This window comes from Stegostoma tigrinum, chromosome 23 (assembly GCF_030684315.1).
Source record: "Stegostoma tigrinum isolate sSteTig4 chromosome 23, sSteTig4.hap1, whole genome shotgun sequence".
Taxonomy (NCBI): domain Eukaryota; kingdom Metazoa; phylum Chordata; class Chondrichthyes; order Orectolobiformes; family Stegostomatidae; genus Stegostoma; species Stegostoma tigrinum.
This window is the reverse complement of record NC_081376.1, coordinates 42,513,496-42,530,434: the sequence shown is the minus strand read 5'-3', so window position 1 is coordinate 42,530,434 and position 16,939 is coordinate 42,513,496. Positions and strand designations below refer to the sequence as shown.

Genomic DNA, 16,939 nt, shown 5'->3' with positions numbered 1-16,939 from the left:
GGGACCCGGGTTCAATTGCACCCTTGGGTGACTGTCTGTGTGGAGTTTGTTCATTCCTCCGTGCCTGCATGGGTTTCCTCCGGGTGCTTTGGTTTCCTCCCACAGTTCAGACATACAGTTTAGGTGGATAGGCCATGGAAGATGCAGGGTTGCAGGGATAGAGTGGGAGGCTAGACCTGGGTGGAATGCTGTTAGGAGGGTCGGTGTGGACTTGATGGGCTGAATGGTCTCTTTCTGCATATAGGGATCCCATGATTTCCCATTGTGCCATTTTGTAAAGTGAAAGAATGAGCACTTCTAAAATACCTTCCACAGTCTCAAGACATCACAAAATGCCTACCAGTCAGTTGGTTACTTTTGAAGTCTAGCCGCTGTTGTAATTATAGGAAAGAACCAATTTGCACACAGAAAGCTCCCACGCAGGTGATAATGTCTCATTTTATATCATGAGGCAAATTCATCAATACCGAAGACCAGAAATTACTTGAAAGATTTGCACGTGGACAAATGTCTTGGGTGCATCTGAAACCTGGTCATGCTGATTGAAATTTCTTTGTGGCGCAGCAGGAATAACCATAGAAGACCACATTTCTAAGGTCTTGGCTTGTATGTTGTCAGAATAAAATAATGAGCCTTAACCCAGTGCATGCTGTTGGCAGTTGCACACTATTGGCATGAAGACCCAACTTCAGGGGCAAGGCGGGAGCCCACTTCCTTAGGTGGCTGTCCATCCTTCCTGATGTAAATCTCAGAGTTCTTGACGTGGGTCTCAGTGGCCTCTCTTTCATAGAAGCTTGGATAATAGGAACAGAAGTAGGCCATTCAGCCCTTCAAGTCCATTCTGTCTTTAAATGTGATCACAGCTGATCATCTAGCTCAGTACTTCCTGCTTTCACTTTCTACCCTACTAACATTGAACACTTCATTGAACAGCAGAGCAGACTCGAAGGGCTGATTGGTCAGCTTCTGCGCCTCTGTCTTCTACCTCTTTATGTTACAGAACTACTGCGACTCAACACAGCTGCGATGTAACAAACAATTCTCCACACACACACTGGAAAACTCCCCAAGGCACTTTCTAAACTCTAATGAGTACAATCCCAGGATCCTCAGCCATTCATTGTATGTTAGTGAATTTGAAGTGGTGAAAGGCTTAACTTGTTACATATAAAATATATATTCAAGAAAGTGATGGATAATTTTTCAGATTTTAAAGCCATTTAAGGGGTATGGGGGAGAAACCATGTTCTGGCTACTGCGATAGAGGATCATGCTGCATGGCAGAGCAGGTTTGAGGGCTGAATGTTCTACTTTTGCTCCTAGTTTCTATGCTTAACTTTTCTATTAACTAGAACAGTTAGCAAATTATGAGTAACACATGACAAAGGGGTTCAAGTCCCACAGTGGCAGGTAGTGAAATGTGAATTCAGTAAAAATCTAGAATAAAGAGTTGGCCTTATGGTGATCATGTAACTATTGTTGGTTATAGAAACCCATTTGATGCACTAATGCTGCTGAGGGAAGAAAATTTGCCATTCTTTCCTAGTGTGACCTGTATGTGACAGCAATGTCATCGACTCATTGGATGCCCTCAGGCCATTTCAGGATGAGCAGTAAATGCTGGATTCACCGGCCATGCTCACATCCCATGAATGAATAAATAAAGTTACAAAGTGCTGTATTCCATATTATTGCAGCTTTTCCCAAAGATGAGAAACTTCTGCCAAATTGTGGATTTTTGAATTTTTGGTTTCAGAAATCCACCACTTGATTCTTTTCTTTCTTCTTTCAAATTGTCTTTTACAACAAATGCAAGCTGTCAGTTCCACTGATTAATTGATTGATTGTACTGAGATACAGTGAAAAGTGTTGTTTTGAGTGCTACAGACAGATCGTACCATACAAAGGGCATCAGGGTAGCAGAACAGAGTGCAGAATGCAGTGTCGCAGCATCAGAGGAGATGCAGAGAGAGAGAGAGATCAAGAATTGACTTTTAAGACATCCATTCGAAAGTTTGATAATAAGCAGGGAAGACAGTTTCTCCTAGCAGTGACTGGTCCTTTTAAACCCACCTTGACCTGTCCGTCTTCCCTGGACTGACCTATCCCCTCCCTACCTCCCCACCTATACTCTCTCCACCTATCTTCTTTACTCTCCATCTTCGGTCCGCCTCCCCCTCTCTCCCTATTTATTCCAGAGCCCTCACCCCATCCCCCTCTCTGATGAAGGGTCTAGGCCCGAAACATCAGCTTTTGTGCTCCTGAGATGCTGCTTGGCCTGCTGTGTTCATCCAGCCTCACATTTTATTATCTTGGTATATAAGTGCAGCCAGTTTATCTAAACAAAGCCCAGGTCTGAAATCTTACCTCCAGGCTATGTGACTGTGTGTGTGCATGAGTGACTGTCTGTGTACATGAGCACAAGGGTGTCAGCATTTGTGTGCATGTGTGCTTGCATGCACATGTCTGTGATTACCTATGTGGATGTATGCATGTGTATTAGTGAGTGTACGTGTGGCTCACAAGTGTCTATACGTGTGTGTCTGTGTATATCCTTTGAGCCTAAGAGTTGGGATGTCATGTTGAGGTTGTACAGGATTTTGGTGTGGTCTGTTCTAGACTAGTGTGTACAGTTCCGGTTGCCCTATTATAGGAAGGATATTATTAAGTTCGAGGGTTCTGAAGAGATTTACCAGGGATGTTGCTGGGTCTGGAAGGTTTGAGTTATAAATAAAAGCTAGATAGGCTCGGAGGTGACCATTTTGAGATTTACAAAATCAAGAAGAGTATAGAAAGGTTAACGGTAGGTGTCTTTTTCCTAGGAGGGGGGACTTCAAGACCGGGGGCACATTTTTAAGGTGAGAGGATAGAATTAAAAAGAAAGACCTGAGGGGGCAATTTTTTTTACACAGTGTGGTTTGTGTGTGGCATGAACTTGCTGTGGAAGTAGTGGATAAGGGCACGTTTACAGTGTTTAAAAGACACTGAGGTAAGTACATGAAGAGGAAAGATTTGGAGGGATATGGGCCAAAAGGAGGCAGGTGGGACTAGTTTAGTCTGGGATTATGTTCAGCATGGACTGGTCGGACCAAACGGTCTGTTTCCGTGCTGTATGACTCTATATGGGCACATTACATGTGTTTTTTTTGTGTGGGTATAAAGTCCATCATGCAAATGTCCCATTCACAGATGGAAACACATCATTTACTCTGATCTTCCCACTCAGTATTGAAGGGGAGCTGCACTGTTAGAGGCATTTTTTAAACAATATTCACTCATGGGGCATCGGCATTGCTGGCTGGCCAGTATTTATTGCACATGAGAGGATATTAAGCTGAAGTCAAGTCTGGCCACATGCATTGGCACAAAGAGGGAGGCAGTGGCCTAGTGGCATTATCGCTAGACTGTTAATCCAGAGACTCAAGCAATGTTCAGGGGACCTGCGTTCGTATACTGCCACAGCAGCTGATAGAATTTGAATTCAATAAATGAATGGACTTAAGAGTATTACGAAGACCGTGAATCTATTGCTGATTGTTGGGGAAAAACCCATCTGTTTCACTTATTCCCTTTCAGGAAGGAAACTGCCATCTTTACCTACATGTGACTCCAGACCCACAGCAATGTGGTTGACTCTTAACTGCCCCCTGGGCAATTGGGGGATAGGCAATGAATACTGGCCTGGGCAGTGACACCCTCGTCCTGTGAATGAGTAAAGAAGAAAGGTCTAGTGCTACTGAAAAAAGTTCAGAAGTGTCCTCCCTGGCTTCTTAATCAGTTTTATCCCTCAATCGACAATTACTGAGAACAGATTATCTAGCCATTAATCCAATCAGGATTTGTAGGAGCATTTGAACTGCCATGTTTCCTATATCGCAACAGTGATTGCACGTGAATAGTGGTTGAATGGTTGTGCCATCGGGAATGTACAATGTAAACACAGGTTCTTTTTTCTCTGTTTAGTGATGTGGTGTATTTAGAGATCTTGATACAATTTCAATACACTTTGAATTTTGACCTGAGAATCGCAATCTGGATTGCTCAAAAGAAAATTTACTTAGTGCAGCAAAACTGTAAGACAGTACTATAGGTCATCTGCTGCTAACCTCTGCAAACAAATATTAAAAATGGAAGCATTTGCCTTCTGAAAAAAAACCTCAATGTTAATTATGTTCTGCCCTAAGTTGACTCATTTGATTCAGTCATAAATGCCTAAAACTTCCCCTTACCCTGTGTGTCAAAAGTCACCCCGGGTAGTTCCTTTGTGTTTGTGCTGGATAACATAAAGCAATCCATCAAGTATAATAACAGGTAGATGAGTGATGTATTCAGAAGAATATATATTATCTGTGTACATCATGATAACTACTCTGCAGAAGGTTTGTCAAGGAACAATGAAACAGTTTGTCCCATTTGTATGACCTCTGCCCTCAACAAAACTGAAGCCAAAATTAAACTGAGGTTTTCTCTGCCAGAGTGATCTGTTTACACACTCAGTGGCCAGGCTTTGGTTCAAAGGATCCATATCAAATTCAAATTAAAGCCTCTGATAAAAATATTTAATCTTCAACACCAATGGTTAATTGTTCATTGGGAAGAACCATAGTTTAAAAACCCCAGTAACCAAGAGCTGAAATTTATCCATTCTTGTTCATTATTAACATGTTCCAAATGTTCCTCCTACATTAGTACTAGGGAGGTTAACAATTTGGACAGATACACCAGAACAAGACAGATCAAGAAACACAAATGCCTGAAACTTAAACATACTTGATAGGCTGCACACAAATCTCACTATCTTCAGATCCTGACTGAATTTTGGATGCTTTTCAGTCTTGGAACATCGAGCCAATATATTTTAGTGAGCATATGGTTGATGAGTGAAGAGGGTTAAATGCAAGTTAGGTCATGGCCAGAAGAGTTTGGAATAAGCTTAAGGTTATGGGGGGTGGAAGAAGAGAGGTGAACATGTAGTGCGTTTGTCAAGACCAGGGATAACAAAGGCATATATGAGACCTACTGTATAACGATTAGTCACATTGTGCTGCTAGTTTGTTGGGGGGTTGTTGGATGTACTTGTAGATGCTCTGTTTAGTTTAAGGTTTGAGGAAGAACTTAATTATCATATAATTTTCAGTCATTATGCATTAACTTGACAACTTGTTATCAAATAATGATTTTAATATGTTAACTAATTCTAGAAACAAAACTATACTGGAAACAGCTGAGATGCAGGTAGGGAAGAGTTGGATGACAATTTGAATTAGTTTCCAAGTTATTAGTTCAGAGAACTGAGTTGGAATCCAACCATGACTGACAAACCAGCCCTGAGTGACAGGATGTTTCTTGATAGGTTGTTGGCTGTAATGGTCCTTACATGAAATAGGTTTCTAGTGAGTGCAGTCCCTTAGCACAGAGTCACAGAGCATGGAAACAGGCCTCTCAGCCCAACCTGTTCATCCCACCCAGTTTTCACAGTTAATCTGGTCCCATTTGCCTGCGTTTGGTGCATATCCCTCCATACTGATCCGATCCATGTACTTGTCCAAATGTTTCTTAAATGACAAAATTGTACTTGGCTCCACCACTACCTCTGGCAACCCGTTCCTGACTCTCACCACCCTCTGTGTGAAAAAACATTGCCCCTCTGGACCCTTTTGTATCTTTCCCCTCTCATCTCAAACCTATGCCCTGCAGTTTTACAGTCCCGTACCTTGGGGAAAAGCCATTGCTTATCTACCTTATCAATGCCCCTCATGATTTTAATGACCTCTATAAGGTCACCACTCGGCCCCCTACACTTTTTGTGAAGCCACAGAATAAAAATGAAAAGCTGTTGCTTTGGTGTGGCAGTGGGTTTATTTCTTTGAATGCGGCTGAAGCATGTTATAACTCAGCAGGACACAGTATAGCCAACATTGAAGCTTGGCGTAGCAGTTTTAGAACGTCTACTCCAGGAGACTGAAGTGGAAAAAAATGTTTTGTTCCTCAGCACCAATGTTCCTCACAAAAATAATCTAATATGATTTTTGAAATGTTGTGGAGAAATTTTATATTCTGTAAATGTAAAATCAGTTTCTCAGGGCCAGAGAGGGTGCTTAGAAGTTAATATGAAGTTACCACCCTGCTGAAGTTTCAGGTACACCTCATTCAACAAAGTGATACATTTTCAAGGATTTGACAGTGCGACAAGTAGCATAACAAAGTAGAGTGAAGGTTCTTCTAAAGCATGGTTGCAGTAGAGATTGCAGACTGTTGAAACCTCTAAAATGACATTAACTCTCAGATTTTCGTGTATAACTACATGTGAAAACTCCAGAGTCAGATTCAGTAATGCAAATGAATGTTGACACTTCATTTTGATTATCATAAATAAGCTTTGAACCGATGATTTTAAAACTCCAAAAGATTGCTCCTAACTAATAATTTCATAAGTTGGGTTCAAAATAGCACCATCATGTTTAATGTGTATGTGATGTTTAAGAGCCTGGTTGGAAAATGGATATAAAACATTGCATTTTCTTCACTGTACACATTACACTAGCGTTGTTCTGCTTGAGTTGTATTTTTACCTGTCTGATCCTGATGTGTGTATTTCTAATTATTTTTCATATAGTTATTGAAGAAAAAGGAGTAAAAATGAATCTGACGGTTATCGACACGCCAGGGTTTGGGGATCAAATAAACAACGAGAACTGGTATGTTGGCAGTTTCTAACATGATTCACCTCTCTGTTACGTTTATCAGTTTAAAACAGTTCAAGTGTTCTCCAGTGATTTTTAATTGTAGTAATTCATCACTTGGTTTTTATTTAACCTATTTGCCTAATCAACCTTATGTTATTATGCACCTCTGGAGTAGATGGGACTCGAACCTGGGTCTCTCAGTTCAGTTGTAGGAGCACTACCACTGACCCACATTCGGCACGTTACACCGCCTAAATCATTATTTACATAGTATAGAATTTGCCTGCTACAAACAGGTCGTCCCTCCTACAACCTCTCCATGGGATGTAACTTGCCCCTATGTGTTAAACTGTAAGGCCAAAAGTCAATCTGCCCTACCCAATGGAAACAATTCTTATTCCAACCGTGGACCTTCTCTGGACTCAAAGTGGACTTCTGAGTGAAGAGATAAATGTTTGCGGCACAGGAAACAAACCACTCTCAGCTCATTCTGCCTGGTACAGCTGAGAAATGATCCTCCCCGTGTAATCCCACTGTCCAGCAGTTGGCCTGTAGCCCTGCAGGTTACCACACTGGAGGTGCACATGCAGACACCTTCTGAATGAATTAACGGCTTTTGCCTCGCACACGCTTTCAAGTAGTGGGTTCCAGACTCCACCCTCGTGATGGCAAAAAAACACTTTTCTTCATCTTCCCCTGTAACCTTTCTACCGATCTCTTTAGATCTATGCTCTCTTGTTGCAAGTAAAGCGCTTCAATAATGTTGTATAGTCCAGAATGAATTGCAAGATTTTAAGTGACACATGTGTTGTACACATATGATTACTTGTTCTGTTGCAAGATAAACTCCATGCGTTTTTTTTAAATACCAGCTGCCCGTGTTAGACAGTAGCCTTGCTTCATGCAATGTCAGTGTTTCTAGCAAGTTTGGGAGAAAGCTTGCATATGGCAGACAGGATGTGTCGCTATGGACTCACGGACTGATATCAAAGGATGAACTGTTTTAAATGCCTGATCTGCAAGCCTGTCATCTAATCAGATTATCACTTTCAGCACAAACCCCAGTGTAAAACATTTGAGCATTTGTCCTCCAGTTAAGCACTAAGTGCTGCACTGAGAAACTGCTCACCTAGATAGGTTAGTAACTGCTGCCTTTCTAATAGTATCCCGGCCACACAGACAGGGAAAGAGAGCAGGAGGTTCAGAAGGTAAACTTGGTGAATTGATGATTCTAGACATCATTGACGGTTTGAATTCAGTCCCCGTATGAGCAACTTACAAACAGGCGCTTAGGTGATTTAGTCAGAGATTAGGGGTGATTTAGCCTCCTTTCCAGATGAAGTCCTGGGGAATGCGAAACCATGACTCATGACTGAACCTAAGAGACATTTGTAATCAAAGAATCCTGTGTTACAGCTGGGAGCCAATTGTGAAATACATTAATGAGCAGTATGAGAAGTACCTGAGGGAAGAGATTAATATCAACCGGAAGAAGCGGATTCCTGATACTAGAGTACACTGTTGTGTCTATTTCGTGCCTCCCACAGGACACTGGTATGTACTGTACAATGATCCTCTCTTAATAACTGCTCTACTGAATGGTTTATTAATTTGGTGCCATCCAATACTTTTTAACATCACGCGTTCGCTTTCTTTGAGATTTTTGCATTGGATCTTAAAGATGTGCCGACAATGCATTTCCTTCAAATATCCCACTGCTCTGTTAAGGTTTCAAAATCAAAAGGGAGCATATTGAAGCAGCAGCTTTAATTTGGAATGTACAGAGTTCCTTGGGCAATCGAAGTAACTTAATAGGCTGAGGAGTCGGGAGGTCTCCCCCTGACGGGCCTCGCCGATGAATTTTCCTGACCTGCACTAGTGAACAGCAGTTATGTATTGGGTCAGCCTAGGCTCAGTGCTGTCACCTTTGAGTCAGATGATTGTGGTTCAAATCCCACCTTAGAGAGATGAGAATATAATTTTGTCTAGTTGTCTTCAAGCCGCTTGCTGCTGAGGCCTTCGTGTCTGCCTTGTAACAATTCCAAGGGCCTCTCGATCCCTTGTGTTTTTCTGTTTAAGAATGCCATCCAATGAAGTGGATATGTTTCTCATTATTACTAGTACTATAGTTTAACTGATGACTTAATTGTGATTCTCCAGACTTTAACCCCTCAGGCTGGGATTCTGTCTTCTAGGCACGTTCATCTCATATAATTACCCTTCCAGTCCGCAAATGCGCGGGTGTCTTAAGCAAATATTCTTTCAACAACATGTGTACTGTGTTAATACAAATGTGGACCGAATTCTAATCCCCAAAGGTGCAGTAGATGGCAACTCATTTGGGGAGGTGGGGTGGCTGGGACATTGGACAGTGAAAGACGATGTGGGGAGTAACTAAGGGAAAATCAGAAGCCTGAGAGTGACACAGATTCAGCGAGAATCTCCCCCGCTGATTGGAAGCACAGATACAACGGGCGAAATTAGAGATGAAAATTTCAGAAAACAGCCCTTTCTCCCTCCCTGCATTTCTCTCTCCTTCACCCTTACTCTGATGCTGGTTCTCAGTGCTGTTCACCAACAAACACTTATTACTTTGTCCCACACACACCACCCCTCCCTCCCTCCAGATACCCCTCCACACATCGTCTCACGTTCGCATTGACTTACTTTCATACCACATCAACGAAAATCTTTGTGAACAGGCTCTGGGGGAGGAGGAGGCATCTTATCAGTCACTTTCCCCAACTCTGATAGTTATTGCTTTAAAACCAAATCATTTTTCTTTCCTTTGGGTTATTTTTGGTGGCCTTTTGAAACTTACCAGCAAAGGCTGGACTGAGAACCTTAAATCTTGACTGCCTATGCTGTGCAGTGCTGAAAGACACCTGCACTGTTGATGTAAAAGATCCCATGGGCTCAGTTTGTAGAAGAGCTGGGGATTTCTTTCACATGTCCTGGCCAATCTTTATCCCATTATTACCAACAAAAATATATGATTCAGTCATTGACTATTTTGTTATTGTTTTATTACATCAGGGCATTATAGAAATTTAAGTCGATCATTTCAGTTTGTGAGAGATTTCTGCGTGTGATTAGGCTGCCCCACACACATTACATCACTTCAAATGTTCCTTGTTGACAGTAAAGGACTTTGGGAGACCCTGGGGATGTAAAGGGGCTCTGCTTCTCTTTAATATACATAAACTATGACATGATTTTTAAAAACTTGTTATTGGAAAATCCAGCCTCTGTCACCCATCCCTGATTAGCTTTGAACTGGTCATTACTATGGATTTGGAGTTTATTGATGCATGTTTCATACAATCCTTACAGTGCAGGAAGAGGCCATTCAGCCCATTGAATCTGCACAGACCCTCTAAAGAGATTTCCACCCAGACCTCCACAAACCCTGCATTCACTATGACTAAGCCAACCAGCTCATCCCTGGATACTGTGGGCAAATTAGCACAGCCAATCCACCTAACATGAACATCTTTGGGAAGAAAAACCTGAGCACCCGGACGAAACACGCACGGACACGGGGAGAATGTACAAACTCCATACAGACAGGTGCCTGAGGGTGGAATGAAGCCCGGGTCCCTGGCGCTATAAGGCAGCAGTGCTAATTACTGTGCCGTCCATGACAGATAGACGGGTTCTTGCAACAATCATTGTCACCAACACAGAGACCAGTTTAGTAATTGAATTTTAATTCCACCAGCTACCACGGTGGGATTTGACCCTGTGCCCCAGTGTATGGTGGTGAGCTCCTGGATTACCAATCCAGTGGCATTACCACTAAGCCACCATCATCCCCCAGGTTTTCAGGCAGCATTTGCACTTTGAATCGTCAAAGTTCAAAAGGACTAAGTCAGCAGTCACGCGACACCAGGTTATAGTCCAACAGGTTTATGTGAAATCGCAAGCTTTCGGAACACTGCTTCTTCATCAGATGAAGGAGGGGGAAGCATACAGGTACAGAATAAATAGGCAGATTCCCTTCGCTTCACCCGATGAAGGAGCAGTGCTCCAAATTGTGATTTTAAATAAACCTGTTGGACTATAACCTGGTGCCATGTCACTTCTAACTTTGTCCACCCCAGTCCAGCACCAGCACCTCCACATCATGGCTAAAAGGACGAAGGGGGCATTTGGAGAAATTCCTTAAACATCCAAAGATTAGGTGATAAAGGAATTAAAGAAATTTTTTTTTGAATTCTAGATTTATAAATTTGGTGGTATATAAGGGAAGGCCTAGCGGGACTATCAGTAGACTGTTAATCTAGGTACCTGGAATTAAGAATTTAATGATGACCATGAATCTATTGTCAATTGTCAGAAAAACCCACTTGGTTCACTAATGTCCCTTTACAAAAGGAAACTGCCATCCTTACCTGGCCTGGCCTACATGTGACTCCACAGCCACAGCAATGGGGTTGACTCTGAACTGCCCTCTGGGCAATTAGGGATGGGCAATAAATGCTGCCTGGCCAGCAACGCCCTCATCCCGCAAATGAATAAAGAAAAAATAAACTGTTCTAAAAGTTAAGCTGTAATGCAAAGATATACAGCTAAAAATGGCCCCCAACAAGACATTGTGTTCTCAGTTGAGCTCCTTGGAGTCGGTGCAGAAATGATTTATGAAGATGATACCCAAACATTTCCAAAGGCCTGAGATAGTAGGAACTGTAGATACTGGAGAATCTGACATCGTAAGGTGTAGAGCTGGATGAACACAGCAGGCCAAGCAGCATCAGAGGAGCAGGAAGGCTGATGTTTTGGGCCTAGACCCTTTTTCTGAAGAAGGGTCTAGGCCCAAAATGTCAGCCTTCCTGCTCCTCTGATGCTGCTTGGCCTGCTGTGTTCATCCAGCTCTACACCTTGTTATCTCATTTCCAAAGGCCTAATGTCTGCTGCAGGAGTGTGTAAAAGGCAATTTTTTTTATCATTGCCAATAAGGAGGATGATGCACTTCTCATCAGAAACATGTGCGCCCTTACAACCTGTCTTTTTTGGGCCCTTATTACTTAGAGTAACAAGAACAGTTTGAACCATTCTCCAGACACTTAACTCACTGCCATGATTCAGTTTATGCCTGTAAGTCTACCTTTCAGTACCTTTCCTGTGTACGTGTGCTTCAGTGGTGAATGCCAGCAAGCCCTAATCCCGATGTCATCGATCAGGACCACTCCACCCATAACTAGTGTGTGCAAAGAAAACTTGAATTAGTAACCCTTTTTCATTGTGGAGAGAATGATGATCGGGGAGTGGCTTTTGTTGCAACCTGTAAATCTGAAATGTGCAAGATCCTGGGAGGAGTTTGACATGGTGGATACTGAAAGGCTGTTTCCCATTGTGAGAAAGACTGGAGCAAGAGGGTAGAGTTTAGCAATAATGGGTCTTCTATTTAGGTCGAGGTGAGGGAGATATGTTTTTCTCTGAGGGTCATGAGTTTTTGAAACTCTGTGCCTAGAGAACAGTGGGAGCCCAATGACTACTCTTAAAGCAGTGATGGATTCTTGAATAACAAGGGTGCCAGCGTTTATTGGGATAGCTTAAAATCTAAAGTTAAGGTCTCAACTCAATCATCCATGATCTTATTCAATGGTGGAGCAGGTTGAAGGGCCAAATGTCCTTTACCTGCTCTTAACTTATTGTACCAAAAGCTGGAAAACTGTGAAACTTTCAACTGTTATCTGATGATCCTAAAATATACAGGATTAATCCAACTTGGGATCAAGGATGATATGTTGATGCAGCATAGAAGGAGACCATTCAGCCCATTGAATTTTTTCCAGTTCTACGAAGTAGCCCCACTCCCCACCCCTTTCCCCATAGGCCTGCTGCTTTTCTCCTTTCGAGTCTTTTATTCAAATTTGCTTTTTGTTGAAACTGCTGCTAAAAATGATAATTCCTGAAAAAGTGGGCGAGTGTGCTAAATGGAGTGCGTGAACTATATCGCATATCATCTGTCCTTTTCTCATATTGCTATCCCTCTAGCCCTGTGGACAGTTAATTTATTTTTCGTGATGAATGATTTACAGATGGATATTTGTACCATAGATTGCTGAGCCAAAATAGCTAAATGTGGAATTTAATAAGTTTTTATTAGTGAAGGCATCTGTGAAGTATCTATTTAACACGTCTTGCTTCTCTACTATTTCATCACAGTATCTCCTTTAAAGGATTTGCCTGCTCTTTACTGCCTTGCTTAGGACTAATACATACTTTTGAAAGTAAAACTGGATGCCTGTCTTTGCCAACAACATCTGCCTTTGCAAATCCTACTGCCAAATTTCACATGTAATATTTTCCGCCTGTTCCCATGTTAATGGGACATTGCCAAAAGATTGCATTGCAATGGGTTCACTATTAATTTATATTCTCATGAGGGTGTTTTAAACTGATTCCATCTCACTCAGTTGCTCATGTAGCAAGTGGGTTAGATGGTCTTCAGGCAATTGCTGGAGAATCTGAACACAGTACAAAGTTGTTTCAATCCTCTAGAAGTCGGAAAAGGGGGACAAAAGTGATTTTACCAAATCATAGAATCCCTGGAGAGCGGAAGCAGACTATTCAGCCCATTGAACTTCCAAGCAGCATCCCACCACACGCACACACACACCCAGGAATTGAACCCAGGGTCCCTGGTGATGTGAGGCAGCAGTGCTAACCGCTGAGCCACCCATATACTGCATACCTTCAACATGACTGGAGGTTTTGTGGTGTTGAATGCAGAGAGTGTCGTGTATAGGCAAATGCAGCTTTTGAAGGCAGTGTCCAGAACATCAGGAAAGCTTTTTTGTACATAGCACTAAACAGAAACCCAATGAAAACCTCTGAATTACAAAGAACCTGTTGTTGTTCTTTATCATTGAAACCGCTAATTTGAAACAGTCAGACTCAGTGCACCCTGTAGACCAGGTGAAAACACAGGTTCTTGTCCACTTCCCCCTACAGATTAGTTAGCTTGTTCCTGAAGCTGGAGAGCCATTTTGCTCAAAGTTTGCAGTCCCAAGAGCCCAATTCAATTCTTAGCCAAGGGTCAGCACCTCCAACAGTACAGAGCTCCCTCAGTGTTGTTCTGCAATCTCTGCATTATGTACTGAAAGTATTCTGCAGAACATAGTTAAGCTTCTTTTCATCAGAATGCATTAGAAGAGGAAAAATATAACAATAAATATGTCATATAAAATCCAGATTTAACAAATGTCTACCTGATTTCTGCTCTTCTGAATTTATTACTAATTTTCCAACAAATTAAATGAATAGCACAGGAATGATAGAATGGTACAAATCGTAGAATGATACAGCACAGCAGGCTATTTGGTCCATTCTGCCTGTACTAGCTCTTTGAATGTAACTCTGCCTCAGGTGATGAGGTTAGTGATTAGCTTAAGGCAGAAGTAGATAGTTTCTTACTGGGTGGGAGAATCAAAAGTTATCAGGGATAGATAGGAATGTGAAACTTGAAAAACATTCGATGAGCCATGATCTTACCGAAAGGCAAACCAGGCTTGAGGGGCCAAATGGTCTAATTCTGCTTCTATTTTGTAAAATTTAGAGGTCCCACCATTCTGGCCAATTCATTACTCTTCAAGGATCCCATTTGGAAGGTATTTTTGAGCCAAAATGTTGCCAATTGTAACAACTTGCTAAGTATTAAAAAAAGGTTTCCTATAGCTTTGTTGATTCTTTTCCCATTTCCTTCATTCTACATCTTCAGTTTACTTACCCTTTCTCCTAATTTCATCTCTGAAAATTCTTCATGCTGTTGAACTCCTGCAACAAATCTTTCTTTGATCTTGCTGCACTAAAAAGAACAACCACAGTTTCCCAAGCCTTTCCATATAATTGAATTCATTGATCTATGATATCACCCTGGAAAGTCTCCTCTGCATGCTATCGAAGGATTTGACATCCTTCCTAAAGTGTTATGTCCAGGTTTAACCACATACCCCACTTAGGGTCCCCTTCATGCTAAAGGGCTTTTAAAAGAATTTTTCACAGGACGACGACAATACTAGCCAGGTCAGCATTCATTGCCTATCCCTGATTGTAATATGCTAGAGAGGAGGATGGTGAGCTTTCTTCTTGGACCATAGCAGTCCCAGTGTTAAATCTGCATTGCAGTTAAGATAGGAGTTCCAGGTTTTTGACTCAGCCGTAGTGACAGAGTGAACAACATATTTCCAAACAGGAGTGTGTGTGACTTGGAGGTGAACGTTCAGGTGTCCCCATGCATTTGTCACCCATGTCCTTCTCAATGGCAGAGGTCAAGGGATGAGGGCATCGCTGGCCAGGAAGCATATATTGCCCATCCCTAATAGCGCAGAGGGCTGTTCAGACTCAACCACATTGCTGTGAGTCTGGAGTCACATATAGCCCAGACCAGTTAAGGATGGCTTTTCCTTCCCTAAAGAACATTAGTGAACCAGTCAGGTTTTTCCACCAATGGTTTCATGATCATCATTAAATTCCTAATTCCACATTTTATTTTGTTGAATTCAAATTCCAACATCTGCCATGGTGAGATTTCCCAGAACATTGCCTGGGTCTCTCGTCTGGTAATAATATCACTAGGCCATTTCCTGCCAATTCTGTTGCTGTTGTAGAAGGCCTGGTGAGTTGCAGTGCATTTTGTATAGCGTAACATTCTCACCTTTGTATACTAAATATTTAATAACAACATCAAAAGATCCAATCAGCCTGTTTAACTGCCTACTTAACTTGTCAGTTTCCAGTTAACCATTTTCAAAAACTGATGTGGATTTAAGCCTGTACCTTTGCCTTTAAAATTGTACAATCCAGTTTGTTTCACTGCTCTTCAATGTTCTTGCACATGCCACTTCACACTTCTGTGTATGAAGTTCAATCTGACATGTGTATGTTCTCCATCTGCATCTGCAAACATTAATTTATGCCATGTATACCCAAGTCTGGCTCACTAGCATATATCATCCAAAGCAGTGGTCAGAATACCGGGGGGAAGCCAGCACTGCATATTTACTCCAGCCTGAAAACAACTAATTAATCTTTGTTTTCTGTCTCTTGGCCAATTTTGTGTCCCCACAGCTACTGACCTGCTAATTCAATGAGCTTCATATTGGCAGTAAAATCTATTGTGTAGTACTTCATGAAATGCCTATTGAAAGTCCATATATACAATGTGAACCACAGCAATGTCATCAGCTATGTAAGCACAGAGCTAGTCCAGCTAAAAAAAAACAAATATTAACAGCTATCTCCCTCAACAAAATGTCGCAGATTGCAGAGTATATTTTTCACTGTAATCTCAGCAAGGCAAACAACTCAATCACATCTAATGAAAGCTGTTGCATCCTAATTGACAAGCTGTTATTTTCTTGTATAACCCTAGCACGGACTTAAGCTCAGGAGCAAAGGGTAGTTGTTGCCCTCTGGGGGTTGTGCCTGTCTTTATCTTGTGCCCTTTTAACATGCAAACTCAAATAGTTTTCTAGTGCCCCAGTGATTTTGAGGATGGTAATCTCAAAAGAATTGAACCTTGTTGAACCGAAAGCCTTATCAGTGAAAATGGCTGGAGGCTAAATCTTGTCAGTGCTGTTTTGCTGCCTTGTTTAATACTTGGCCTGCTGTGTTCATCCAGCTCCACACTTTGTTATCTCAGTTACCCACGAAAGCCCATTTGTAGCCTTCAGGTCACCCACTCCATGCAATCATCAGAAATGATGCAAAATATAGCCTTGATGTCTCCTAGTCAGCACCAATCATTTTTGTGAATGTTAAATTTAAGCTTGATTTCTGAAGGGTTTATTTATATACATTCTGTAAAATTGAAGACTCTCAGGACTGTGAAAAAGCTGTATTACTTTTCAAAGGGGAAACTCATTCAAAGTATGGCTGACCTGATAACATCTACATGCTTAAATAATCCCTGTACTGACTAAGACTACAGTAGCAACAATCTGACTGTAATCTTGATCACCAGCTTCATAGACAACATTCATGGGCTTGTGAATCTCACTGCACCCAGGTAAGTATGTCAATTTATAACTAATGAATTCACGACCTTTCAAACAGTACACATTTCAATCTTTAATTGCCTTCAGTATATCCATAATAATATGGAAGAGTGAACACAGTTCACTCTGTTTGGGAAAAATAGCAAAGAACTAAGCATGTTCGAAATCTGAAACCAATATAGAAATTGCAATTCAAACTCAGCAGGTCTGGGCAATATTTGTGGAGAGAAAACAGAGCTAACACTTCAG

At 41.7% G+C, this 16,939-nt stretch overlaps 1 protein-coding gene across 8 annotated transcripts in view; it reads left to right on the top strand.

Moving 5' to 3' along the window:
• The window catches only part of LOC125462212 (neuronal-specific septin-3-like), a 411,217-nt gene that overhangs the window by 358,307 nt on the left and 35,971 nt on the right, over positions 1-16,939 (top strand). For all 8 annotated transcript variants that reach the window (XM_048551946.2, XM_048551945.2, XM_048551949.2 and 5 more), the window contains 2 exons: positions 6,617-6,698; positions 8,103-8,240. In XM_048551946.2, the coding sequence (XP_048407903.2) occupies positions 6,617-6,698; positions 8,103-8,240 (220 nt within the window). The remainder of the gene's footprint in view (positions 1-6,616; positions 6,699-8,102; positions 8,241-16,939) is intronic.